The 27691-nt window shown below is 43.6% G+C and overlaps 1 protein-coding gene across 1 annotated transcript; it reads left to right on the forward strand.

Moving 5' to 3' along the window:
* The first annotated feature begins 10974 nt into the window (after positions 1-10974).
* Positions 10975-26810, forward strand: LOC137381087 (probable G-protein coupled receptor 139). Its single transcript, XM_068053476.1, has 3 exons — positions 10975-11169; positions 23224-23389; positions 25909-26810. Exons 1-3 carry the CDS (start codon positions 10975-10977, stop codon positions 26808-26810), a joined length of 1263 nt encoding a protein of 420 aa, XP_067909577.1.
* Positions 26811-27691: the final 881 nt, after the last annotated feature.

Genomic DNA, 27691 nt, shown 5'->3' on the forward strand with positions numbered 1-27691 from the left:
GATTTCATCAGCTAGGGTTGTTTTCCTTAGAACAGAGGATGCTAAGGGTGACTTAATTGTGGTGCACACGATTATGAGGGGCCTAGTTGCAGTAGACAGGAAGGGGTTGCTTCCCCGAGCAGATAGCTCAATTACCAGGAGGCACAGATTTAAGGTGATTGGTAAAAGGATTGGAGGTGACATGAGGAAAAACGTTTTCACTCAGAGGGTGGTGGGGTCTGGAATTCAGTGTCCGCATTGGTGGTGGAGGCAGAAACCCTCAACTCATTTAAAAGTTACCTGGACATGCAGCTGGAATGCTGCAACCTGCAAGATTATGGACCAGGTGCTGGAAGGTGGGATTAGATTGGGTGGCTAGTTTTTTCGGCCGGCGCATATATGTTGGGCTGAATTGCCTCCGTCTGTGGCGTAATTTTTATATAGACTTGTAGTTCTATGTTTCTATTTCAATCAAAACGTGTGGTGGAGTCATGTGAAGCTATCCACACCAGCAGAATCGATAGTTTAAATGAAATACAGAATTCTGTTTTTTTGTAGTAAAGTGAACAGAAACTGATCAAATCTACCTGCACACATTGTAAAGACTAAAAGGCTTTTCAAACTAAAATAATATTTCAACATATGGAATGTCTGACCGGGAGACCCAAGGGTCATAACAAGGGTTGACACCAGCGAGCAACCTTACTTTAAAGCTTTGTTTTGCTTTGCATCAATGTTGTATTTCAACAATTCTTATCAGAGATTAAACTTGATATAAAGAACATGGGATCAAGATGTCTGTTCCAGGTTGAATTTTAAAGATCAACTACAGAGATTCAGCTAATTTAAGCAGTGTAAGGTTTACTTGGAATTTGCAAGAAGATAACAAAAACTGACATCAATGGATGATGTCAAAGTTTGTCTTCTTTTGCAATGTATAAGTTTCAACTCCGGGTATTTCTCTGTGCTTCCTGGTATCAGACAAAGTCAGTTTTTAATTCACCAGGCAACAACTTTCAAGACGTCAACAATTTAGGGGATTCTGATTGCTGAAATATTTTGTTGGTTCTGGAATGTGTGACCAGGCAAAGAAGCTACTGTTGCTTGTGCTGATAGCGATCTCAAGACAACTGCAGAATTCAAGAGTGATGAAAAATGACTGATGGAAGTTAAATGCAGAAGGCCAATGTCGAGGCCCCGCTTAACTGCAAGATTTGGAAAAGGAATTCAACATATCATGGTACAGTTGCAGCTTAAATTGAATCTTGAAAGGACAGCACAACCCTGTTAAAGAACATCCTGCCCACCTTGGAAAGAAGGATATACAGATTATTGTAAAGACCGAATTGGTGCTGCAGACAAGAAACGTAGTTAGCTGATGAAAGGTACAAGGAACTGTAGGTGACCATTCATCGGGTGAATAAATGTAGAACCTTTTGTAACGTATTTGTGACAAACAGGTGCATTGTATTACTAACGGGTGTACTATATTGCTAATTAGTTTTCCTACAAAAGCTGGTAAAGACATGAGTGTTCGATTTGGGCTTTGGGTGTGGTCTCATTATTTCTCGAAATTTGTGTACGTGAACTGCAGAGTAACTTGTCAAATGTAGACAGTTCCATCTTACATTAATCCATGATTATAATTGATATGAAAGAGGCTAGTGATGTACGGCGGCACAGTGGTGCAGTGGTTAGCACTGCAGCCTCACAGCTCCAGCGACCTGAGTTCAATTCTAGGTACTGCCTGTGTGGAGGTTGCAAGTTCTCCCTCTATCTGTGTGGGTTTTCGCCGGTTGCTCTGATTTCCTTCCACAGCCAAAAGCTTGCAGGTTGGTAGGTAAACTGGCCATTAGAAATTGCCCCTTGTCTCGGTAGGTGGTGGTGGGATGTGGTAGAAATATGGGATTAGTTTTAGTGGGTGGTTGATAGTCGGCACAGACTCGGTGGGCCGAAGGGCCTTTTTCAGTGCTGTATCTCCGAACAAATAAATACAATACCCAGCTCCCAAGCTAACAACTATTGATGGAGTGGTCATTAAATATGTTACGAAGAAATTGCACCTCTTTGAGAGGTGGGTGCATAAGGAAATATGAAATAGGAGCAGGAGTGGGCCATATTGGCCGATAGAGCCTTGTCTGCCATTAAATAAGCTCATGGATGATCATGGGCATCAGCACCACTGTCCCACTCACTCCACATATCGCTTGATTCCATGAAATACGAAAACTCTGTATATCTCAGCCTTAAATATGTTCAATAATGGCGCATCCACAACCCACTGGCCTACAGAATTCCAAAGATTCGCAATCTTCTGAGTGAATACAGTTCTCCTGATCTCATTGCAAAATGATCGTCCCCTTATACTGAAATGGTGTCCTCTTTTTCTCGATTCCCCGGCCAGGGGAAACAACGTTTCAGTACCTGCTCTGTCCAGTTCTTGCATAAAGATGGATGATTCAATGGTATCACGTCTGAATCTCCTGTACTCCGAGGAATAGAGACCCAATGTACCCAGCATCTCATCATATGATATGCCACTCATCCCAGGGACCTATCCAATGAAACTTCGCTGTAATGCCTCCAATACAGGCAAAGCCTTCTTCCATATGGAGACCAAAATTTCACACAGTATTACAGATGTGGTCTCACCAAACGTGCACAATTGTAGCAAGACTTCTTTATTCTTGTACTCCAATTCCCTTTCAGTAAAATACAGCATGCCTTTTGATTTCTGTGATGCATGCTGTAACTCCATGCTAACTCGTTGTGTTCCTTGTACGAGTCTCTATGGACATCAACATGTACAAGTTTCACGCATGCTAAAATAACTTTGTCTTTTTATTCTTATGCTCACAGTGAATAACCTCACACTGCCCCACATCATACTCCATCTAATCGTGACAGCGATCATGTATGCAGGATGAACGGTGGATTCAGGGATCCATTTCAGTTAAATAATTGTCGCAAAGCATGTAACAAAAGGTTTTCCTCATAAAGATGTAGTTATGGATTAATCCCAGGGAATATGTGTACACTTGGTCACAAAATATGTCACAAGAATATGTCCCTAAAAGAGGAGTGGGTTGATTTAAGGAGGAAAGAAACGAAGTTTTGAAGGTAAATGCATTGTAAAGGAAAAGCAGTAGTGAATAGATTACTAAATGGCTGGGAGAAACAACGGAGAACTCGGAAAAGAAATAAAAAAGAATTTCAAAAGGTAAAGTAAAGACGATGCACTGAAGAATGGTGCTGCGAGCGCCAGTGCATGGAGAGGAACAGGGAAGCTGCGTACGGCCAGACACAAAAGGTAGAAAAGGCTGAGAAAGATAATGCAGACTTGGAAGCAACAATCAGAGAACTGATTCAGGATTTACAGAGCAAAGTGCAAAACAGCAAAAGTATAATGTGTACCATATTGCACCTGACTGAAGGGGAGGGTGCCCGATCATATGGAAAAGGGAATTCTCATGCCCCTCAGGGAGGGATTGGTACCTTCTCGTAATGTCATTGCAAAGGCAGGATAACAGGAAGAAACCAAAAGAGAATTTATAGAGACCCACAAGATAGATAAAATGCTGTGAGAGCAGAAAAGGCAATTGGATTGTGTGAGTGCTGGAAAGCTTGCTGGTTTGTGAATGAAAGGCTTTTTCAGTTTGTGTGAAGGTGTGTGTGATCCTTGGAGGGTACAACATTTCTTTTGGATGAATGTCTGTTTTTTTTGTTAAACAATAACCATGTGTGTCATTCTCACTATTATCAGCACAGGACTGAAATCTGTTTAACCCTTTGTGGTCGTCTCTTGAATGCTGTTGTAAATGTGTTGTTTCTTCTATTTGTTCACACATTAGCGTTATTGGTCAGATTTAGAACTGCTCAAAATTTTACATTCTTCCGGGTGCTCGACTCCTGGGAAAAGCACAAGATTCGGCACCTGAGATTATAATTAGTTGCAGGGATCCATATTTCTACGTTCGATAGAAGTATGAAAGTTGAATTTCATTTTTAGCTGCATCCATTTCAATTTGAGATGTTGTACCCAGAATTGAGATTGAGAAAATAATCGCTTCTGACTAAAGTTTACTTGTAGATCTGGGGAGGGCGAAATGATCATTGAAAAACTTACATCGTGGGGGTAATAAACATGGTCCAAATGGTTATCCAGTTGGTTGATGGACTGTTGAAATGTTGAGCCTCAGTGTTCCCTTCAGCCTTTTCATTTTATCATTATCACTCTCCTACATACCACATAAACATGTTAAGAATTTTGTAGGATGTAATGCATCTGGGTGACAATATAAACTGTGAGTTTGAGATTTTTAATCAATACAGAATGCTATAATATAAATAACATCTGGAAAGCAAATAACTTAATCTGTTATGGATAAAAGTTTTTTATGACTGTTTAGGAATGCAGGTTGTAGTGTTGTCTCTTTACTATGTTAGTGTGAATGTTTGAAATTTACTGCTGTAGCAGAATCCACAATCTTTAACTCTGTCTGTTGTAAGCATGTTGAAGGGTTTTGTTTAACTGTGAGAGTTAACTCTTTCTTTAGTTTTGATGAAGACATTTGGTACCTCCGGAAAAAAAACATAAAAATGACACAATTCCCAGTTCTGTCTTAAGCTATTCTCTTCAGTTAATAGGTAGTAGCCTGAATTCATGTTTATAAAGCCAAATGACCAGTATCTTTTTTGTTTCAACATTTATCTCAGCTTGTACTTCCACCTTTGAAGTTTTGTGGACATGTACCCACTCAGTTCCTGAATTCCTTCAAATTTATATCATTCTGTGTTGTTGCCTCTCCGTACTTTTCCTTCCATATGTATCCTTCAAACTTCTCTGCATTAAATTTCATTGGTCATGTGTCTCTCCATTTCACCAATCCGTTGATGTCCTCCGGAAGTCTAATGCTCTCCTCCTCACTGTTCAAATATTGACGTTTTATGTCATCTGAAATCATTCCCTTAGCACATAAGTCTATATCATTTATAAGTGTCAGAAAGAGCACAGGTCCTTATACCAATTCTTGTGGAACACAAATGTATGCTCCTTCCTGTCTGGACAACAAATCTTCATCACTTCTCTCTGCTTCCTGCTCATTACCAATGCCACATCCACACTTTTGCTGCCTGTTTAACCGATAAGGTTCAGATTTCCCAGCCGCTCTATTAAATGACACTTGATCAAATGACTTTTGAATATCCATATACGTAACATCAACTGCAAAATCCTCATCAGACCTTTCCATTGCTTCATGAAAGAAGTTATCCAAATATCAGAAACGATTTGTCGCCAAAATATCAGTGCAGCTTGTTACTTATTTATCTATTGTTTCAATGCCACAAATATTCCTGTTTTGGATTGTGACCTCTGTTTGTTTCTATACAATTCCACTGCTTTTTTGGACTTTAATGGAATATCAGCGTACTTTTCAAGGCCAGACTTTGTTGTCATTCCCTAATTGCTCTTGAGAATGTGGTGGTGAGCTAACTTCTGGAACTACTGCATTCCATCTGGTGTAGGTACACCCACAGTGCTGTTATGAAGGAAGTTCCACGTGTTCATACCAGTGACATTGAAGAAAATGCGTCATAGTTTCAAGTCAGGATGGATTGTATCATGGAGGGGATCCTGCAGGTGGTGGCGTTCCCATGCAACTGGAGTTCTTTTCCTTCTGGGTAGTGGAGGTCACGTGTTGGAAAGTGCTGTAGAAGGAGGTTTGACGGTTTGCTGCAGTGCATCTTGTAGATGCTGCACACTGTTGCCACTGTGCGCCGTTGGTGGAGGGAATGAATGTTCATGCTGGTTGATAGGGTGCCGATCGAGGGGGATGCTTTGTTCTGGAAGGTCTATAACATCTTGAGTGTTTTTAGAGCTACACTGATCCACACATGTGGATAGTATTTCATTATAATTGTGACTTCTCCCTTGAATTTGGTGGGCATGCTTTGGTGAGTCAGTTGCTGAGTTACTCTCCAAGAATTCCAACCCTCCAACCTGTTCTTGCAGCCACAGTATGCATGGGTTTTGTCCAGTTCAATTTCTTGTCAATGTTGACACTAGGATGTTAATGGTGGGGGATTCAGCGATGGCAACGCCGTTGAATGTCAAGGGGCGATAGTTAGACTTTAAACTGCAGGCCTATAGTTGAAGGGTTTATCCAACTGTCCTGCTTTAGACAGGGCGTAATATTGTCATATCTCCAGCCCTCTCAGAGAATTACCATATCTGAGCAGGATTGAAGCATTCTGGCCAGTGACTCTGCTCTTTCCGCTTCGTCTTCCCTTAGCAACCCTCATACATTCCATTCAGAAAGAGTTTTTTTTAAAACTTTATTTAGTATACAAAGTTTTGGATTGAAAGTGGTTAAACTAACTTGTTTGTGCAGCGACCGTAACTAATTTCAATCTCCATGTGTTCCTAATTGTGTCACTCGAGGGTTTCCTTTGACTATTAATAAAGCACACCTTCACTATGTTGTCCCATAGTGTGAGTCAGAGTGTCACCTCCGGCACTAACAGGGAACAGCAGTTCCAGAGAGATGGAGAGGATGGACCGCAATCTAAGAAACATTGATTGGAATGTTACAACAATGGAACAAAATCTGGGAATAATAGATTGGAATGTTACAACTAAGAGTTTCTCCTATTGGTCTGACGAACTTTCTGACGGTTCTTGGATGACATTGACTGATCGAATCTTTTATGCACTGAAGGTTATTCAAACGATTTACTATCCCATCCTTGCCATAGTTGGCGTTCCTGGTAAGTCTCTCTATCCAGCTATTAATTCTATAAACCATGTTTAAATGTTGTACTCTTCTTGTCATTTATTCTGCCCTCATTGCTGTTGTTTTTGTTCCTGTATCCAAAACCTCTGTATCTAACTATTAATGGCAAACCTCTGTGAACTGTATTACTGTTCAACAAATTTATGCCTCACTGTTTTCTGCTGGTGGTGTTTGTAGTAAGTGTCTATATCCAGCAACTAGATCCGTAAACCATGATTCATTACGTTACTGCCCTTTGTTTCCTAAGTACTGGGACAATGGATGACATTGTCTCGTGGTAAAATAAAATCTCTGCTCACTTTAAGCAGATTACATACCCCTCTTAGGCTAATGGCTGAGGCTGAACCAAACTGTTTGCTCCCCTGCTAATCCCTTTGGTCCGAGCTGAGTTGCGACCCCACTTTCTCTCTTTCAACAATCTTGCCGAGTACCATCTCTATAAAATCAGCCTTTACATCTGTCTATCTGTTACATAAAGCCATATCTGCGTCTTTGTTAAATCATACTGGACTATCCTCATGCTGTCCTGGTCATCCTCTCACTTGTAAATCTCCATAAACTACAGCTCATCTAAAATCTTGCTGCTCACAACACAACACACACCAAATCCCTTTCACACATCATCCCTGTGTTTAATGACATACTTTGGTTCCTGGTCTTGCAGTACCTAAGTTTTAATATTCTCACCCTTGTGTTTAAACCCCTACAAGCCCTCACCCCTCCAATTAATACCATTTCCCTGTCTGTTTCCATATTCATGCAACTTGTTCCGGCTTAAGTATTTATCCAATTGCTTTTTCATGTGAAATATATTCCTCTGCATCTCTCCCTTTATGCTCTGTTGGGTTCCATCGAGCCATTGGTGCAAGTGCGACGAAGGGCAGAAAACGTACAATGGTGCAAGACATGCTATCACCACGAGTGGCGTGTCCTATCTGGTGTACCATTTTGGGCCGGACGTTTCAGCAGCTTTGACATACATCTCTGAAAGTTCTGCTATGTGCAAGTGTGAAATTTATTGGTAGTCATTTACTATCCGTTTCTCTGACTGTTACTGTACTGTGTGTGAGTGTGACATTTTCCTTATGAGTTACTGTTCCTGTCACTGTCTCACGCTACTGTGTGAGTGTGGCATTTAAACAGTGTAATTTCTGGTACTTGTCATAGAAACATAGAAAATAGGAGAAAGAGTAGGCCATTCGGCCTTTCGAGCCTGCTCCACCATTCGATATGATCATGGCTGATCATTCAACTCAGTAGCCTGTTTTGGCTTTCTCCTCATACCCTTTGGTCCCTTTCACCCCAAGAGCTCTATTTAACTCCTTTAAAAAAAGCAGTACAATATTTTGGCCTGAACTGCTTTCTGCAGTAGCGAATTGCACAGGTTCACCACTCTCTGGGTGAACAGATTTCTCCTCATCTCAGTCCAGAAAGGTTTACTCCGTATCCTTAGACTATGACCCCTGGTACTAGACTCCTCCACCATCGGGAACATCCTTCCTGCATCTACCCTGTTAAGTCCTGTTAAAATTTTATAGGTTTATATGAGATACCCACTCACTCTTCTGAACTCCAGCCAATATAATCCTAACCAACTCAATCTCTCCTCATGTGTCAGTCCTGCCATCCCAGGAATCAATCTGGCAAACCTTTATCGCACTTCCTCTTTGGCAAGAACATGCTTCCACAGTAAGGAGACAAAAGCTGCCCACAATTTTTCATGTTGGCCTCACCAAGGCCCTGTATAACTGTAGCAAGACATCCCTGCTTCTGTACTTGAAAGCTCTCGCTATGAAGAGCGACATACCATTTGCCTTTTTACTGCTTGTTGCACCTGCATGCTTACCTTCCTCGACTGGTGTACGAAAACACACCCAATAATTCAAAGTTTTTTTACCAGCTAGCAACAGTACCACAGCTTCCTTCTCCACCAAAGAGTATCCCATTTTCTATATTTTTTAGCAGAAATATCCAACTGGTTTGTCAATGCCTAATTCATAAAATAGGAGCCAGATGGCACCTACCCCTTGGTCACTAGCATCCAGTGACACTTTAAACGATTTGTTCAGGTTTGGATCTGCCACCGCTGGTTCATTGGTTAAGGTGGCTTCCAGCCTCTTGAAAACTGTTGACATCTCCCTGAGCACACATCCTTTGTTTATTTTTTCTGTAACAAATCTGTCAATGGGTCAGCTATAGTGCTGAATTTAGGACGAGCTTGTGGTAAAACCCATACATTTACAAAAATCACTTTATTTTCCATTTGACCGTGGGGACGGGAAAATGTATCAGTGCCTGTACCTTTGATTCTTTGGGCAACATTCATCCTTGACCCACAATAAGCGGCTAGGTAGAATATTTGTTCTTCAGCAAACTCGTTCTTTACTCGATTTTCCACATGGTCAGTTGCCCTTAACATTTGCAAGAGCGCTTCTAAATGTCGAAGTGGCCACCACGTGTCAATTTACACCAACAGATCATCCAAGTACACTACACAGTTGGGAAAGCCATCCACTGTTTGGTCCATCAGCCTTTGGAAGGTGGTTGTGGATTTGCTTAATCCAAAGGACGTCGCCCAGCAATGGAATAAACCATCTTAGGTGGTCAAGGAACCTACCAGAACCCTTTTAACAAGTCTATTTGGTTATGTCTGTGGCGATTCCCACTCTGTATATAGTCTTCCAGATGGGGAATTGGGTCGGAATCAGCTTTGGTCACTGCATTAATCATTCTGCAATTGATTCTGAGCCTTGTTGAGTCATCAGTATTGGGCACCAGCACAACTGGGGAACTCCAACTGGGGAGCTCTGACTGGGCTCAATCGGCTTATGCGACAGCATTTACTGATTGTTCCACCGAACCTGGGTCACATTCCTGGCACTTACATTGTAGGGATTTTTTTTCTGTAGGAAGGGTCTTTCCTGCATCCACATCATGTAGGGTTAGGGTTCTGCACCCTGGTTTGTTCCTGCAGATCCATTGAAACGCAGTGAGCAGGCTTCTGAGGTCCCTTCTCAGTTCTGCATTTAAACAGGAGCCTGTTTATTTTTCATTGACTCATGCTGTCTCATTTCTAGAACATTTCAGTGTTAGCTAACTGGACGGTAGAAAGTTCTATTAGGGGATCCTCTATGCCTCCTTCTAACTCGTTTTCAATGTCCCGTTCACCTTACTCTTTCCTGACTGCCTAACAGATCTGTTTGTTTGTCCCCTTACCGTCTGTGACGCCGTTTTAAAGTATTAATGTTTCCGCGACTTTGCTTTTTTCCTCGGTTCTGCAGTGTCAATTATATAATTCACATTGTCAATTATCTTTGTTACTCTGTGAAAGCCAGTGAAACTGGCTTTCACTGATTCTCCCTGCACTGGGAAGAGCACTAACACGTAGAACCGGGCCGAAATGTTCTGGCCTTGGCATATTTCTCCAACTTCATTTGAATAGTTGTCTGGGAGGGTTTCCTGACCCACCACTTTTCGTTGAACACAACCAATTTTCAACAAATCAGATCTTACTGAGAAATGCCACACCCTGGAAGCATCATCAATGTTCAAACGCACTTGTTCGGTTTCCATAGTTTTCGGAATGCATCTGCGTCCCTTTGGGTGGTTTCAGAAACACTCATCTTTGAAAAGCATCACACTGCAAAAATGTGGCTTTCATGACAATGGATCTACGCTCCCATAAATATGTGGTCAAAGGAGACAAAAAAGATTTGCAAGATTGATTTTCCAGCTTTGGGAGAGTCCACTCTCACATTGTATCACCCAATTGTTCTTCAAAATCCCTTTCAACTAGCCTCAATTTAACCTTGTAAATTCCATCGGGAAAGACGTTTTCAGTACAGGTCCATCTATGTAACAATGCTTGTTCTCCCCCATATGGTACCTCAGAATAAACCCCAAACACTTTACAACTCTCTAATGCTTCTCTAATTCGTTTATCCTCAAGTTTATTGGCAGCCATTAAAACATCACGTTCATGAGGACTTCTATCGCTAGTTTTATTTGGAGATTGCACTCTAGCCTTCATTTCGTTGTGAAATATATTCAACCTGCGGCCTCTATTCGCACGTTGATATCTTTCGGGAACACGACTAAAAGTTTCCCTTCACACATAATTGGAGTGAGGGAGAGAGAAAACAGTGATTACAGACCTGTTAGCCTTAGATCAGTCCTTGGCGAAAAGCTAAAATATATTCTAATGGATGTGGTAAATGGACACTTGGATCATAATGATCTGATTGGGCATATGAGACTAATGAATGGGAAATTATGTTTGACGAACCTGTTGGACTTTTTTGAGGATGTTACTAACAGAATTGATAAAGGGGATTTGGTGGACGTGATATACTTGAATTGTCAGAAAGCTTTGGATAAGGTCCCCCACAGGGGTTCGGTGAGCAAAATTAAAACACATGGGATCGGAGGTAATATACTGGCATGGATTAAGGATTGGTTGACAGGCAGAAAGCGGATTATAGGAAGAAACAGGTCACCCTCGTGTTGGCAGGCTGTACCTAGTGTGGTACCACAGGGATCAGTGCTTGGGCCCGAGGTGTTCATCATACGTATCAATGATTTGAATGTGAGGACCAAATGTAGTATTTCCAAGTACGTGGATGACACAAAACTAGATGAGAATGTATGTTGTGAGGAAGATGCAAAGCAGCTTCAAGGGGATTTAGACAGACTTAGTGAGTGGGCAAGAATGTGGCAGACAGAATACAATGTGAAAAACTGTGATGCTGTCCACTTTGGTAGGAGCAACAGATGTGCAAGGTTTCTTTTAAATGGTAAGAGATCAGGCAGTGTCGATGTATAAAGGGTCCTGAGTGTCCCTGTTGAAAAGTAACTGAAAGCTACCATGCAGGTGCAGCATGCAATTAGGAAAGCGAATGGTATAATGGCTCAGGCCTTTATTAGATTAGATTAGAATTAGAATATTACAGCGCAGTACAGGCCCTTCGGCCCTCGATGTTGCGCCGAGCTGTGAAACCATCTGACCTACACTATTCCATTTTCATCCATGTGTCTATCCAATGTCCACTTAAATGCCCTTAAAGTTGGCGAATCTACTACTGCTGCAGGCAGGGCATTCCACGCCCTTACTACTCTCTGAGTAAAGAAACTACCTCTCACATCTGTCCTATATCTATCACCCCTCAACTTGAAGCTATGTCCCCTCGTGTTTGCCATCACCATCCGAGGAAAAAGACGCTCACTATCCACCCTATCTAACCCTCTGATTATCTTATATGTCTCTATTAAGTCACCTCTCCTCCTCCTTCTCTCCAACGAAAACAACCTCAAGTCCCTCAGCCTTTCCTCGTAAGACCTTCCCTCCATACCAGGCAACATCCTAGTAAATCTCCTCTGCACCCTTTCCATAGCTTCCACATCCTTAGTTAGAACAGGGCCAATCAAGGATAGTAGTGGGAAGTTGTGTGCGGAATCAGAGGAGATAGGGGAAGCGTTAAATGAATATTTTTCGTCAGTATTTACAGTAGAAAAAGAAAATGTTGCCGAGGAGATTACTGAGATACAGCCTACTAGGCTAGATGGGATTGAGATTCACAAGGAGGAGGTGTTAGCAATTTTGGAAAGAGTGAAAATAGATAAGTCCCCTGGGCCAGATGGGATTTATCCTAGGATTCTCTGGGAAGCCAGGGAGGAGATTGCAGAGCCGTTGTTGTTGATCTTTAAGTCGTCATTGTCGACAGGAGTAGTGCCGGAGGACTGGAGGATAGCAAATGTTGTCCCCTTGTTCAAGAAGGGGAGTAGAGACAGCCCTGGTAATTATAGACCTGTGAGCCTTACTTCGGTTGTGGGTAAAATGTTGGAAAAGGTTATAAGAGACAGGATTTATAATCATCTTGAAAAGAATAAGTTCATTTGCGATAGTCAGCACGGTTTTGTGAAAGGTAGGTCGTGCCTCACAAACCTTATTGAGTTTTTCGAGAAGGTGACCAAACAGGTGGATGAGGGTAAAGCCGTGGATGTGGTGTATATGGATTTCAGTAAGGCGTTTGATAAGGTTCCCCACGGTAGGCTATTGCAGAAAATACGGAAGTATGGGGTTGAAGGTGATTTAGAGCTTTGGATCAGAAATTGGCTAGCTGAAAGAAGACAGAGGGTGGTGGTTGATGGCAAATGTTCATCCTGGAGTTTAGTTACTAGTGGTGTACCGCAAGGTTCTGTTTTGCGGCCACTGCTGTTTGTCATTTTTATAAACGACCTGGATGAGGGTGTAGAAGGGTGGGTTGGTAAATTTGCGGATGACACGAAGGTCGGTGGAGTTGTGGATAGTGTCGAAGGGTGTTGTAGGGTACAGAGGGACATAGATAGGCTGCAGAGCTGGGCTGAGAGATGGCAAATGGAGTTTAATGCGGAGAAGTGTGAGGTGATTCACTTTGGAAGGAGTAACAGGAATGCAGAGTACTGGGCTAATGGGAAGATTCTTGGTAGTGTAGATGAGCAGAGAGATCTTGGTATCCAGGTACATAAATCCCTGAAAGTTGCTACCCAGGTTAATAGGGCTGTTAAGAAGGCATATGGTGTGTTAGCCTTTATTAGTAGGGGGATCGAGTTTCGGAGCCACGGGGTCATGATGCAGCTGTACAAAACTCTGGTGAGGCCGCACCTGGAGTATTGCGTGCAATTCTGGTCACCGCATTATAGGAAGGATGTCGAAGCTTTGGAAAGGGTGCAGAGGAGATTTACTAGGATGTTGCCTGGTATGGAAGGAAGGTCTTACGAGGAAAGGCTGAGGGACTTGGGGTTGTTTTCGTTAGAGAGAAGGAGGAGGAGAGGTGACTTAATAGAGACATACAAGATAATCAGAGGGTTAGATAGGGTGGATAGTGAGAGTCTTTTTCCTCGGATGAGGATGGCAAACACGAGGGGACATAGCTTTAAGTTGAGGGGTGAAAGATATAGGACAGATGTCAGAGGTAGTTTCTTTACGCAGAGAGTAGTAGGGGCGTGGAACGCCCTGCCTGCAACAGTAGTAGACTCGCCAACTTTAAGGGCATTTAAGTGGTCATTGGATAGACATATGGATGTAAATGGAATAGTGTAGGTCAGATGATCGGCGCAACATCGAGGGCCGAAGGGCCTGTACTGCGCTGTAATATTCTAATTCTAATTCTAATTCTTTCTATAATGCGGTGACCAGAACTGCACGCAATACTCCAGGTGCGGTCTCACCAGAGTTTTGTACAGCTGCAGCATGACCTCGTGGCTCCGAAACTCGACCCCCCTACTAATAAAAGCTAACACACCATATGCCTTCTTAACAGCCCTATTAACCTGGTTAGCAACCTTCAGGGATTTATGCACCTGGACACCAAGATCTCTCTGTTCATCTACACTACCAAGAATCTTCCCATTAGCCCAGTACTCTGCATTCCTGTTACTCCTTCCAAAGTGAATCACCTCACACTTTTCCGCATTAAACTCCATTTGCCATCTCTCAGCCCAGCTCTGCAGCCTATCTATGTCTCTCTGTACCCTACAACATCCTTCGGCACTATCCACAACTCCACCGACCTTAGTGTCATCTGAAAATTTACTAACCCACCCTTCTACACCCTCTTCCAGGTCATTTATAAAAATGACAAACAGCAATGGCCCCAAAACAGATCCTTGCGGTACACCACTAGTAAATAAACTCCAGGATGAACATTTACCATCAACCACCACCCTCTGTCTTCTTTCCGCTAGCCAATTTCTGATCCAAATCTCCAAATCACCTTCAACCCCATACTTGAGTATTTTCTGCAATAGCCTACCGTGGGGAACCTTATCAAACGCCTTACTGAAATCCATATACACCACATCCACTGCTTTACCCTCATCCACCTGTTTGGTCACCTTCTCGAAAAACTCAATAAGGTTTGTGAGGCACGACCTACCCGTCACAAAACCGTGCTGACTATCTCTAATGTACTTATTCTTTTCAAGATGATTATAAATCCTGTCTCTTATAACCTTTTCCAACATTTTACCCACAACCGAAGTAAGGCTCACAGGTCTATAATTACCAGGGCTGTCTCTACTCCCCTTCTTGAACAAGGGGACAACATTTGCAATCCTCCAGTCTTCCGGCACTATTTCTGTCGACAATTACGACATAAAGATCAAGGACAAAGGCTCTGTAATCTCCTCCCTAGCTTCCCAGAGAATCCTAGGATAAATCCCATCTGGCCCAGGGGACTTATCTATTTTCACACTTTCCAAAATTGCTAACACCTCCTCCTTGTGAACCTCAATCCCATCTAGCCTCGTAGCCTGAATCTCAGTATTCTCAACAACATTTTCTTTCTCTACTGTAAATACTGACGCAAAATATTCATTTAACACTTCCCCTATCTCCTCTGATTCCACACACAACTTCCCACTACTATCCTTGATTGGCCCTAATCTAACTCTAGTCATTCTTTTATTCCTGATATACCTATGGAAAGCGTTAGGGTTTTCCCTGATCCGATCCACCAATGACTTCTCGTGTCCTCTCCTTGCTCTTCTTAGCTCTCCCTTTAGATCCTTCCTGGCTAGCTTGTAGCTCTCAAGCGCCCTAACTGAGCCTTCACGTCTCATCCTAACATAAGCCTTCTTCTTCCTCTTGACAAGCGCTTCAACTTCTTTAGTAAACCACGGCTCCCTCGCACGACAACTTCCTCCCTGCCTCACAGGTACATACTTATCAAGGACACGCAGTAGCTGCTCCTTGAATAAGCTCCACATTTCGATTGTTCCCATCCCCTGCAGTTTCCGTCCCCATCCTACGCATCCTAAATCTTGCCTAATCGCATCATAATTTGCTTTCCCCCAGTTATAATTCTTGCCCTGCAGTATATACCTGTCCCTGCCCATCGCTAAGGTAAACCTAACCGAATTGTGATCACTGTCACCAAAGTGCTCACCTACATCTAAATCTAACACCTGGCCGGGTTCATTTCCCAGTACCAAATCCAATGTGGCATCGCCCCTGGTTGGCCTGTCTACATACTGTGTCAGAAAACCCTCCTGCACACACTGGACAAAAACTGACCCATCTAAAGTACTCGAACTATAGTATTTCCAGTCGATATTTGGAAAGTTAAAGTCCCCCATAACAACTACCCTGTTACTCTCACCCCTGTCGAGAATCATCTTCGCTGTCCTTTCATCTACATCTCTGGAACTATTCGGAGGTCTATAAAAGACTCCCAACAGGGTAACCTCACCTCTCCTGTTTCTAACCTCAGCCCATACTACCTCAGTAGACGAGTCCTCAAACGTCCTTTCTGTCGCTGTAATACTCTCCTTGATTAACAATGCCACACCCCCCCCCCCCTCTTTTACAAGAGTATTTGAGTACAGGAGTAGCGAAGTCTTGCTTCAATGGTACTGAACATTAGTTAGACACCATTTCGAGTACTGGGTGCAGTTTTGGTCCCCTGACCTTAGGAAGGATACTATTGCCATTGCAGGAGTGCAACGAAGGTTCACCATACTTCTTCCCTGGATGGCGGTACTGTCCTATGAAGAAGTATAGGGGAAACGAGGCTTGTATTCTCTCGAGTTTCAAAGAATGACAACTGATCTAAGCTACAAAATACTTAAATGGGTCGATAGGGTGGATGCAGCTAAATTGGTTACCCTGGTTGGGGAGTCTCGAGCCTGAGTACACAATTTCAAAATAAGAGGGGGGCCACTTAGGACGGAAATGAGGATACATTTCTTTACTCAGAAGATTGCATATCTTTGGAATTCTCCACCCCAGAGGGCGGTGGCAACTCAGTCATTTAGAAAGTTTAAAGCAGAGAATGACAGATTTCAAAATAGAAATGACAGAAGGGGATATGATGATAGTGTGGGAAAAAGGAATTGAAGTGGATGATCAGCCATGATTATATGGAATGACGAGGCAGGTTCGATGTACTGAATGGCCTATTCCTACTCCTATGTCCCTATGTTCCAGTGCATGATCACTTCTTTACACAAGAACCGCTTCCAGACCCACTATTAGAATTTGCACTGCACATCCTAACCATGCACTCTTTCACCCCATTCTTCCAGACCATGAATTGTTCTTCATGGCCATCATTTTGATCATGCAACCAATAGTTAATATTTCCTGTAGATATTCCTGCACGTCACACAATTATTGCATGCCTCCAATGTTTAGAAAGCTCTGGAATATATGTCACCCGCGGACATTCTCGGGACAATTGGCCTTTGATGCAATAGTTTTCCTAAGCATCATGACCACGCACATTATCCAACCCTTTATCTCTTCAAAGTTCTTTTCAACTTTCCATTACAGTATTTGTTGACTATCAGTCTCGTTCCAGTATTTAGCCTTATTTGGAGTTTACCACCCACTTTGGGCTGCATTCACAAGCAACCCGACTCTGAGAAGACTCGATCCCAATGAGCCGGGAGCCACGAGCAGCCTCACACCGTCCTCAGACGAAGCCTCGATCAGAAGGACTTGGGCCCCTTGGGGAGGCGGTGGCGTAGTGGTATTATCACTGGACTCGTAACCCAGAGAACCAGGGTACTTCTCTGGGGGCATGGGTTCAAATCCCACCACAACAGAAGGTTGAATTTGGATTTAATTAATAAATCTTGAATTAAAATCTAGTCTTATGATGGCCATGAAACCATTGTCGATTGTTGTAAAAACCCATCTGGTGCACGAATGCCATTTCGGGAAGGACATCTGCTGGCCGACATGCGACTCCAGACCCACAGCACTTTGATTATCTCTTACATGCCCTCTGAAATGGCTGAGCAAGCCACTCAGTTGTACCGCACCGCTACGAAGTCAATAAAAAGAAATGAAACCAGACGGACCACACGGCATCGACCTAGGCAGCGGAAATGACAAGGGCAAACCCAGCCCTGTCGATGCTGCAATGTCCTCCTTACTAACATCTGGGGGCTTGTGCCAAAGTTGGGAGAGCAGTCCCACAGACTAGTAAAGCCACCGCCTGACAAAGTCATACTCATCGATTCATACCTTACAGACAATGCCCCAGGCACCGCAATCACGATCCCTGGGTATGTCCTGTCCCACGACAGGACAGATCCAACAGAGGTGGCGGACAGTGGGGAGGGAGTTGCCCTGGGAGTCCTCAACATCGACAATGGACCCCATGAAGTCTCATGGCATCAGACCAAACATGGTCAAGGTAACCTGTTACTGATTACCACCAACCGCTCTCCCTCAGCTGATGAGTCAGTATTCCTCCATGTTGATCACCACTTGGATGAAGCACTGAGGGTGGCAAGGGCACAAAATGGACTCTGATTAGGGGACTTCCATGTCCATCACCAAGAGTGGATCGGTAGAACCACGACTGGCCGAGTACTAAAGGACATAGCTGCTGGAATGGGTCTGTGTCAGGTGGTGGGGGAAACAACAAGAGCGGAAAACATACTTCACCTCGTCCTCACCAATCGGACTGCCGCAGATGCATCTTTCCATGACTGTATATGTAGCAGTGACCACCGCACAGTCCTTGTGGAGACGAAGTCCCGCCTTCACATTGAGGATGGTGTTCATCGTGTTGCGTGTTACTGGTGCTAAATGGGATAGATTTCGAACAGATCTAGCAGTGCAAAACTGGGCATCCATGAGGCGCTGTGGGCAATCAGCAGTAGCGGAATCGTACTCAACCACAATCTGTAACCTCATGGCCCGGCATATCCCCCACTCTACCCTTACCATCAGGCCAGGAGGTCAACCCTGGTTCAATGAAGAGTGCAGGAGGACGTGCCAGAAGCAGCACCAGGCATACCTCAAATGAAGTGCCAACCTGGTGAAGCTACAACCCAGGATTACTTGCATGCGAAACTGCATAAGCAGCATGCAATAAACAGAGCTAAGCGATCCCGGAACCAACGGATCGGATCTAAGCTCTGCAGTCCTGCCACATCCAGCTGTGAATGGTGGGGCACAATTAAACAACTAACTGGAGGAGGTGGCTCCACAAATATCCCCATCCTCAATGATGGGGGAGCCCAGCACATCAGTGTGAACGATAAGGCAGAAGCATTTGCAACAATCTTCAGCCAGAAGTGCCGAGTTGATGATCCATCTCGGCCCCCTCCTGAAATCCCCAGCATCACAAATGCCAGTCTTCAGCCAATTCGATTCACTCCATGTGATATCAAGAGACGACTGAAGGCACTGGATACTGCAAAGGCTATGGGTCTTGACAACATTCCGACAATAGTCCTGAAGACATGTGCTCCAGAGCTTGCCACGCCCCTAGCCAGCTGTATAGCTACAACAGTGGCATCTACCCGTCAAAATGGAAAATTTCCCAGGTCTGTCCTGTACACAAAAACCTGGACAAGTCCAAACCGGCCAATTACCGCCCCATCAGTCTACTCTCAATCATCAGCAATGATGGAAGGTGTCATCAACAGTGCCATCAAACAGCACTTGCTTAGCAATAACCTGCTCAGTGATACCTAGTTTGGGTTCCGACAGGGCCACTCAGCACCTAACCTCATTGCAGCCTTGGTTCAAACATGGACAAAAGAGCTGAACTCAAGAGGTGAGGTGAGAGTGACTGCTCTTGACATCAAGGCAGCATTTGACCTGGTATGGCATCAAGGAGCCCTAGCAAAACTGGAGTCAATGGGAATCAGGGGGCAAACTCTCTGCGGGTGAGAGGCATATCCAGCGCAAAGGAAGATGGCTGTGGTTGTTGCAGGTCAATCAGCTGAGCTCCAGGACATCACTGTAGGAGTTCCTCAAGGCAGTGTCTTAGGCCCAACCGTCTTCAACTGTTTCAACAACTACCTTCCCTCAATCATCAGGTCAGAAGTGGGGATGTTTGTTGATGATTGCTCAATGTTCAGCACCATTCGCGACTCCTCAAATACTGAAGCAGTCCACGTAGAAAAGCAACAAGACCTGGACAATATCCAGGCTTGGGCTGATAAGTGTCAAGTAGCATTCGCACCACACAAGTGCCAGGCAATGACCATCTCCAAGAAGAGAAAATCTAACCATCTCCCCTTGACATTCAATGGCATTACCATTGCTGAATCCCCCACTATCAACATCCTTGTGGATACCATTGATCAGAAACTGAACTGGAGTAGCCATGAAAATACCGTGGCTACAAGAGCATGTCAGAGGCTAGGAATCCTGAGGCGAATAACTCACATCCGGACTCCCCAAAGCCTGTCCACCACCTACAAGGCACAAGTCATGAGTGTGATGGAATACTCTCCATTTGCCTGGATGGGTGCAGCTCAAACAACACTCAAGAAGCTCGCCACCATCCAGGACAAAGCAGCCCGCTTGATTGGCACACCATCCACAAACATTCACTCCCTTCACCACAGATGCACAGTGGAGGCAGTGTGCACCATCTACAATATGCACTTCAGCAACGCACCAAGGCTCCTTTGACAGCACCTTCCAAACCTGCGACCTCTACCACCTAGAAGGACAAGCGCAACAGATGCATGGGAACATCACAACCTGCAAATTCCCATCCAAGTCACACACCATCCTGATTTGGCACTATATCGCCGTTCCTTCACTGTCGCTGGGTCAAAAGCCTGGAACTCCCTTCCGAACAGCACTGTGGGTGTACCTGCCTCACATGGACTGCAGCGGTAGAAGAAGGCAGCTCACCACCACCTTCTCAATGGCAATTAGGGATGGGCAATATATGCCGGCATAGCCAGTGATGCCCACATCCCCTAAATGAATAATAATAAAAACAAACCTTTTTCTACTGTATTCATTTCCTCAGGACCTTCATCACAAAACACATGAGCATGTGAGTTGCAAGGTGCATCAGTTCCCACTGTGTACTGCTCATATTGTGAGATCTTGTAATTAAACCTACGAATGAATCCTATTACTTTGATTTCTATGTTTGATAACGACTTTCTTTAATTCCATCATTGGCTGTGGGCAGCGTTGCCAATGTCAACGTTTGTTGCCCATCCCCGATTGCACTTGACAATTGAATGGCTTGATAGGTATTTTAAGAGGGTAGATAAAAGTCAATCACATTGCTGTGTCTGGAGTCACACGTAGGCCAGAATAGTTGAGAATGGCAAACTTCCTTCCCGAAAGTACAAGAGCGAACCAGATGGGTTTTTACAACAATCAATAACAGTTTCGTGTCTCCATTACTGAGAGCAGCGTTCAATTCCAGAGTTTATTTTAGAATTAATTAATTGCATGTATTAATTAATTGAATTTCCACAAGCTGCCGTGGTGGGATTTGAACCCTTTCAGCCAGAGGATTCGCCCAGCTTTCTGGGTTAATAAGTTCAGTGACATTAACACTATTCCACCGTCTCCCAGAATGTTTTGTCATCCCACCCAATTATCCTTATCAGGACCATCCCATTCCTTATTCTCCTCTCTTTTATCTTTCACCAAATCTCCTTAATTCTATTCCACCTTGGATGGCATTATGCGATGCCTCAGAGCTCTCCGACTTTTCTCAGAGACCTAAACCTTGATTAACTCCCGTCTCCCTGCATGCAAAGCATTCAAATGTGATCAAAACAGGACCGAATTGTCCTACCTTCTAGAGCAGGAGGACTATCACACAATAGATAGGGACTTTCTAAGTATCTGAAACGAAGCCGTGCCAGGGCAGTTGTCTACTTGCAGTATGGCTGGTCAACAAGATCTAATGCAGTAGTTCATCAGTCATTGCGTGATTCCTTTCAAACAGTCCAGTGCTGAAAGGACTTTCAGCCTAAGTATTCATAACCATAATGTTAATGTTATCAGACATGTCTCTGAACGCGTCTTTGACAAATTCCCTTCAATTAACAATCACAAACGGAGTTTGTGCTCCAAGTCTGGTCCCTATCCATTTCTACTTAACTTTATCCGTAATCACCCCTTTTACGTCGCTATTTATTGTTATAGAAATGTGAAACCTAGTCGCTAGGTCCATAAAATGTAGAATGCAAATGTTATTGTCTTTGTCCCATACCTTTAAACCCATGATAACTATTTATTTAAAGTCACATGCCACTGGGAAGTTTACAAGAGGACGTGAGGGTGTCCTCCAAAACTTTTCACAGATTTCACACTTTTCACTAATCTATTTTAATGTCTTCATTTACTCCTCGCTAAACACACCTGCATCATTTAACAGGGTTTTTAAATCTCTGACAAGAAAGGTGAGCAAGTTCTCTGTGAACTTCAAGAAATTTTGGGTTTTATCTCTCTGATTATTGACAACTGATGCCACAAATACATCTCTAACACTCGAAATAGAAACACCATGTTTTCTTCCGGGGATACAATAATGCTCTGACTGAGTAAACTGAAATTTCACTGACTTTCCAAAAACAATTGTCTTTTCATGTTCCACATCAAGTTTCCTTTGTGCCTTTGCATTGAAGTTTTAGTCAACAGTAAAGGTATTTCACCAGGGACTGCATCAGTACTGATAAAGAGGCTGACTGCAGCTACTTTACAAGGAATAACTACTCAATTCAGTGACTTCAATGTGTTGTCAGCAGCTGGTAGCACTTTTATATTCCTTAACCTGTGTCGATTCTCACTATTGTTTGAAACCAGGTAACATTGTAAACAATCGGTTCCACATACTGCCTACGTGCAAGCATTATTTAATAGAGCACAGTTGATTGAAATCACAACGAACACATTTATCACAGGACTGAAACTCCTTGTGACGATAACAGTTCTTTCAGATTCGTCAGTTTCTTCCTCTTCTGCCACACAATTCTTTGCATCCTGCGTTATTTCGTGGACTCTGCAACTCTACTTTGGGCAGGTCATTGCATAATGATACTTTGAGTCACATCTGAAGCACCAATGAACTGTTCATTGGGCATTCCTGGGATTCATTTGCATATGTTTGCTTCTCCAATTCTAACTTCCACAGTAATAGCCAAACCTACTAAGCTGTTTTCATCTTCATTCCTCCTGTCTTTAACTTCTCCATTGTACTGATGCTGCTTCCAGGGTCTTAAACATTTTAAAATCTCGTTAGCTTCGAGTCCTGCTTTCTTTGTATCACCTCAGAATTCCCTGTCATTTCTACTCGAGTTGCAGAAAATGAGTGTTTCTCCGGGAATTTGTTTAAGGCAGCCGACATTTGATGCAACAGGGAGACATTTTTTGAAGAACCGACCCATAGTTGGGACCAGCAGCCTGTCCATATGCGAAACCTTAGTACAATATGGCAATTTAAATGAACCAGGGATCTCCAAATTGAATTTCCTTAGTCTTCTATACAGTCTTTTGAGGTTCATGATATATTCCTCTATTGAATAACCACCTGTTTACAGAAATCTATCAAAGTCTTACCATGCCTTATCCACATGCATCCCCCTTGTAGATTTCATCCAAGAATTCAAACAGCAGATCCAATGCTTCATCATGATGCAACGGACAAACATACAGTTTACAAAACACTTTTTGATTTCACTTCAGTTGGCACGTAACAACGCTAAGGTCATACCTTGTTTCCTCTTTTGTAGAAACGCAACCATGTACACATATCCACTTCATTCGACCACTGGCCACATGAATCAGACTCAGCGAAAATCGAACTATAATGATACCCTCTTGGTTTCTGCCATATTTTCCACAATAGCGAGTGAGATTTTAGTTTTATCTTTAAATATGAATGAAAGATAAAATCCAAGTTTGCAACCTTTAGCTTTTGGAAACCACGCTCTGCTACCATGAAAGCCTGCTGTGGAAGGATAGAATTATAGAATCATAGCAAGTTTAAGACACAGAAAGAGGCCACTTCGCTGGAGCCTGTCTTTACTCAGTTCCACCTTTATTGCACAGACGAAAAGGATTACAAAACATTAGCTCCTCAAACCCTCCAAAAATCTCAACAAGTATCTGCTTCTAAGTGTTTAAGTAAAGTCCCGATTAGCACCCTCCACCTGCGTGTATTTAAACAATTGATACACAATTAACATATTAACACATGCCACAGCTATGTGATGTTTCCCATATCTGGTCCCCATCACTCTGCTCTGATCGTCCATGCCTTCTTAACCTTGTGTGCCCTCTGTGTCCTGTTGGTCAGAGGATGATCTCATGCTCTTGCATGTCTTTATTTGCAAGATCACCTCCTTCTGTATTGCTATGCTATGTAGAAAGCAGCAGAACACAACACTCTGGGTAATCCTGTCTGGGCTACACTTAAGGGGTCCACTGGATCTACCGAAGCATCGGAACCTTACCTTCAGCACACCAACGGCCTGCTCGATTGTCACTGGGGTGCAACTGTGGCAAGTTCTTACGTATCATTGTTCGTTTTCCTTCCTCGCATACAAAGTCATGTCTTCAAGGAGTGTTCACGCTGAGAGTGTTCAGTCCCAGAGTGTTCACCCCTGAAGGTGAGTCGGATTTATCAAAAGCTGTGGCATCTGGGACTGTCGAACTATGTATGAGTCATGGCAGCTTCCAAGATAGCTGGCACAAACTTCTAGGGAGTGCTTCATGCCGTTGTATACCAGAGAAGAGGGATTTCTGTTAATGGATTGAGTGAGAAGAGGAGAATCATTACAACGGGATATTGTGTGAAGGGGGATCTCTACAACTGGATAATATGTGCAGGGGGAATTTCTGCAAGTGGATAAGATGTGAAGGGGGAGCTTTTATAAGTAGACAGTATGTGTGAAGGAGGAAATCTGTCTCTCTCTCTCTCTGTCCTTCTCTCTCTCTGTCCCTCTCTGTCTGTCCTTCTCTCTCGCTGTCCCTATCTCTCTGCAGATTGAGCTTAACGGCAATGCTCGCTGCAAAAACACCTCCCATCGAAATCATCGGTGAAGTTACCTTCACTCTTGAGGCACTGAGGACTCTCACCTCAGTGGCAGCAGCTTTCCAAAGACGTGAAACTGAAGACACGTGAGGCACTCACGTCAGGGACAAAATTGATAACTACTGATTGGATCACGGTGAATGACATTCAAATGTATTTATTACAGTACGTAGTGCATATAAATTATCAAGTCATAGCATCAGTGTGGAAGTGCCACCACGGCAATTCCTCACCTCCGGCAATATTGGGCGTGTGCATTACAACATCGGATTCCATGACAAACGGCTCCTCATGGATTCTCTGCCCCTCACCACGCCAGCAATCCCACCTTCTACAGGATCACAAAATCCAGCCAGAGATCATGTGCTGGGTTTTGTGCCCATGGCGGTGCTCCTGGTGCTGTGCTGAAAAGGCAGGAGGTGTCCTGCCTTGGCCAGCTTGAGTTCCCCACAGCGAACCTTTGAATAGGTCGATCCCATCTCCAAGAGTTGCTGGCCAATGACATGGGCTGCAGCTCAGAAGTATTGCAGTGCCACCAGAAGCGGTGACCACTGCCTGTACTGCAAGAGGGCTTGTGCCCAGGCCAAGCATTCGAGCCCAGATAATATGTTGGTGAAGCTGGGGGTGGGGTCGAGGGTGGTGCTTTAGTGCAGAAGAAGAAGGATTTACAGGGATAGATGATTTCCTGGCGGGGTCTTCCGTGGGCCACAGATTGGCCATGTAGAAGACAAACCCCCAATACCCCCCCCATCCCATGCCGACAAATATGTCGCCTCATTTTAACGGAGACATTCCCATGTAGCGGAGACACCCAACACCGACGGTAAAATCCCAGCAGCGGCACTGGGAAGGCATTAGTTGCCAATAATATGCTACTTATGGGCCTCAAATGGCCTCTCGGTGGGAATGCATTTGTCAGCCTATGCTGCCCCGACAAAATTACGTGTGATGGAAAGGCGACGGGCCCTCCGACCCCCACCTCCTGGCGCAATCCTATGGGCCCCGCTCCTCCTTGAGGATGTTTGAGGTCCTTGACCCTTCTTTAGAACTGGGAATGCTTCAGAGGAACAGTATTTAAACCAGAAAGGGAAGGATGAGAGCGGAGGATTATGATCAACATTGAGTTCAACATTTTCAGTGTTATTCTTTTCTCATTTAATCGTTCCCGCCTTCCACCGTAGCACAGACCTTCACGATTTTTTTCAGGTCCATTACATTCAATAAGTCACTGGATGCAGAGGCTCGTTTGAACATCTCAATAAGTACTCAATCAATCTTGTAACTTTGCGCCCAGTCTGATGTATGATTTCTTTGTTTATTTCCTTTGCTCACAGTTAACTTGGTGACGATTGCGATCCTGTCTCAGGGAAAGTGTGGCCTTTCCAAATGTGTCACTTGCTACCTCGTGGCCATGGCAGCGGCAGATCTATTGGTTGTTATCTTCGACCTTATTCTGAGGCATATTCCCATTGTTTACCTGAAACATTTTCTTTTCCTGAAGTATTCCATCCCCGTGTGTAATATCCACGCCGCCCTGCTATTTGCAGCTACGGACTGTTCTGTCTGGTTCACCGTCACTTTCACCTTTGATCGATTTGTGGCCATTTGTTGCCAGAAGCTGAAAACTAAATATTGCACCAGGAAAACGTCGGCTATTGTTCTGGGGACAGTGACGGTGCTGAGCTGTTTAAAGAACATTTCCCGGTACTTTATGTTATCAGGGCAGTATTGGCTGCGGAACGAACCCTGGTTTTGTTTTGCAACTACAAGTGTTCTGTACTCTCAGTTCTGGACAATAATCGAGTTCCTCCATTACATTCTAACCCCGTTTGTCCCATTTCTTGTGATTCTACTGCTCAATGTGTTGACCGTCAGACACATTGTAGTGAGCAGTAGAGCACGCAGGAGACTACGAGCTAATAGCAATGGCGAGAGTTCCAGAGACTCTGAGATGGAGAGCCGAAGGAAATCAATCATTTTACTGTTAGTTATCTCAGCCAATTACGTACTGTTATGGGCAGTATTAATGGTGTATTCAATATGGAATCGAATGTGGTATCTGGGAAATGGATCTGAATATATACCAGTTTTTCTGCAGGAAATAGGCTTCATGCTGCAACTCCTGAGTTGCTGCACAAACACTTGCATTTATGCCGTGACCCAGACTCAGTTCAGAGAACAGTTGAAAACTGTGCTGAAGTATCCTTTTTCTCCAATTATTAAATTAATAAAATGATGACAAGAACTCAATCATCGACTATTTCCAACATATTCCACATTAAAAAAAAATATTTGCAGCAGCGGCGGGCTGCTATGGTGACAGACTCTATGGTGGCAAAGCTCGGTGTCGTGGCCTTTCGCTGTGGTGACAGAGCATGGGCGGGGTCTGTTCTCCATGGTGATCAGGAACGGTGGAATGGGACAGAGTCATTACCCCATGGTGATGGGTGTGTGCGGTCGCAGCCTACTCCCCATTGTGAAGGGGAGTGGGTACGGGACATACTTGACAGCGTGCCGCCACAATGGTCAGGGAGTGGGGCCTGATCTTCGCTGGTTCCTGCTGCCCGGGTAAGCATTGGAGCAGAGAGTTATCGCGAGGCAATTGCGTCAATACTGGCACCGCCCATCTGTCATCTCCATGCAGTCCAGTGTGACAAACACAACAACAGAAGGAACAAGAATTGAGAACACACTGGGACGCTTCAGCAGGAATTCTTTATAATCCTTTAAATGCTTTGTAATCCTCTGTATAGCTACATGATCCAATATAACCTATATAATGCTGAGTAATCTTCATAACTCTTCATGATCCGTTATCGTATTTATAAACATTGTAATGTTTTATCAACATTTATAAGTGTTTATAAAACCTTCTAACACCTTCTAATGTTAAGACCATTGATAATTGTTTATTGCACTCTATAATCCTTTGTAACGCTTTATTATCGTATACAAACTTTATAATTGTTTATGAGACTTAAATAACACTTACAACACTTCATAACTCATCAGCATGCTTTATAATCATTTGGAATGCTTTGTAACCCTTTATAGTGCTTTATAAGACTTTGTAATCCTTTATAAACATTTATTATCTTTTATGACCGTTTATAACAT

The sequence above is a fragment of the Heterodontus francisci genome, chromosome 21 (genome assembly GCF_036365525.1).
Source record: "Heterodontus francisci isolate sHetFra1 chromosome 21, sHetFra1.hap1, whole genome shotgun sequence".
NCBI lineage: Eukaryota > Metazoa > Chordata > Chondrichthyes > Heterodontiformes > Heterodontidae > Heterodontus > Heterodontus francisci.

Excerpts from the sequence above, each read along its gene's own strand:
- LOC137381087 (XM_068053476.1), top strand. The coding sequence starts at position 10,975 with ATGGATGTGGTAAATGGACACTTGGATCATAATGATCTGATTGGGCAT. Across the intron at positions 11,170-23,223 it reads AGGTCCCCCACAGGGGTTCG|TTGGCACGTAACAACGCTAA; the intron begins GTGAGCAAAATT and ends ATTTCACTTCAG. Across the intron at positions 23,390-25,908 it reads CATATTTTCCACAATAGCGA|TTAACTTGGTGACGATTGCG; the intron begins GTGAGATTTTAG and ends CTTTGCTCACAG.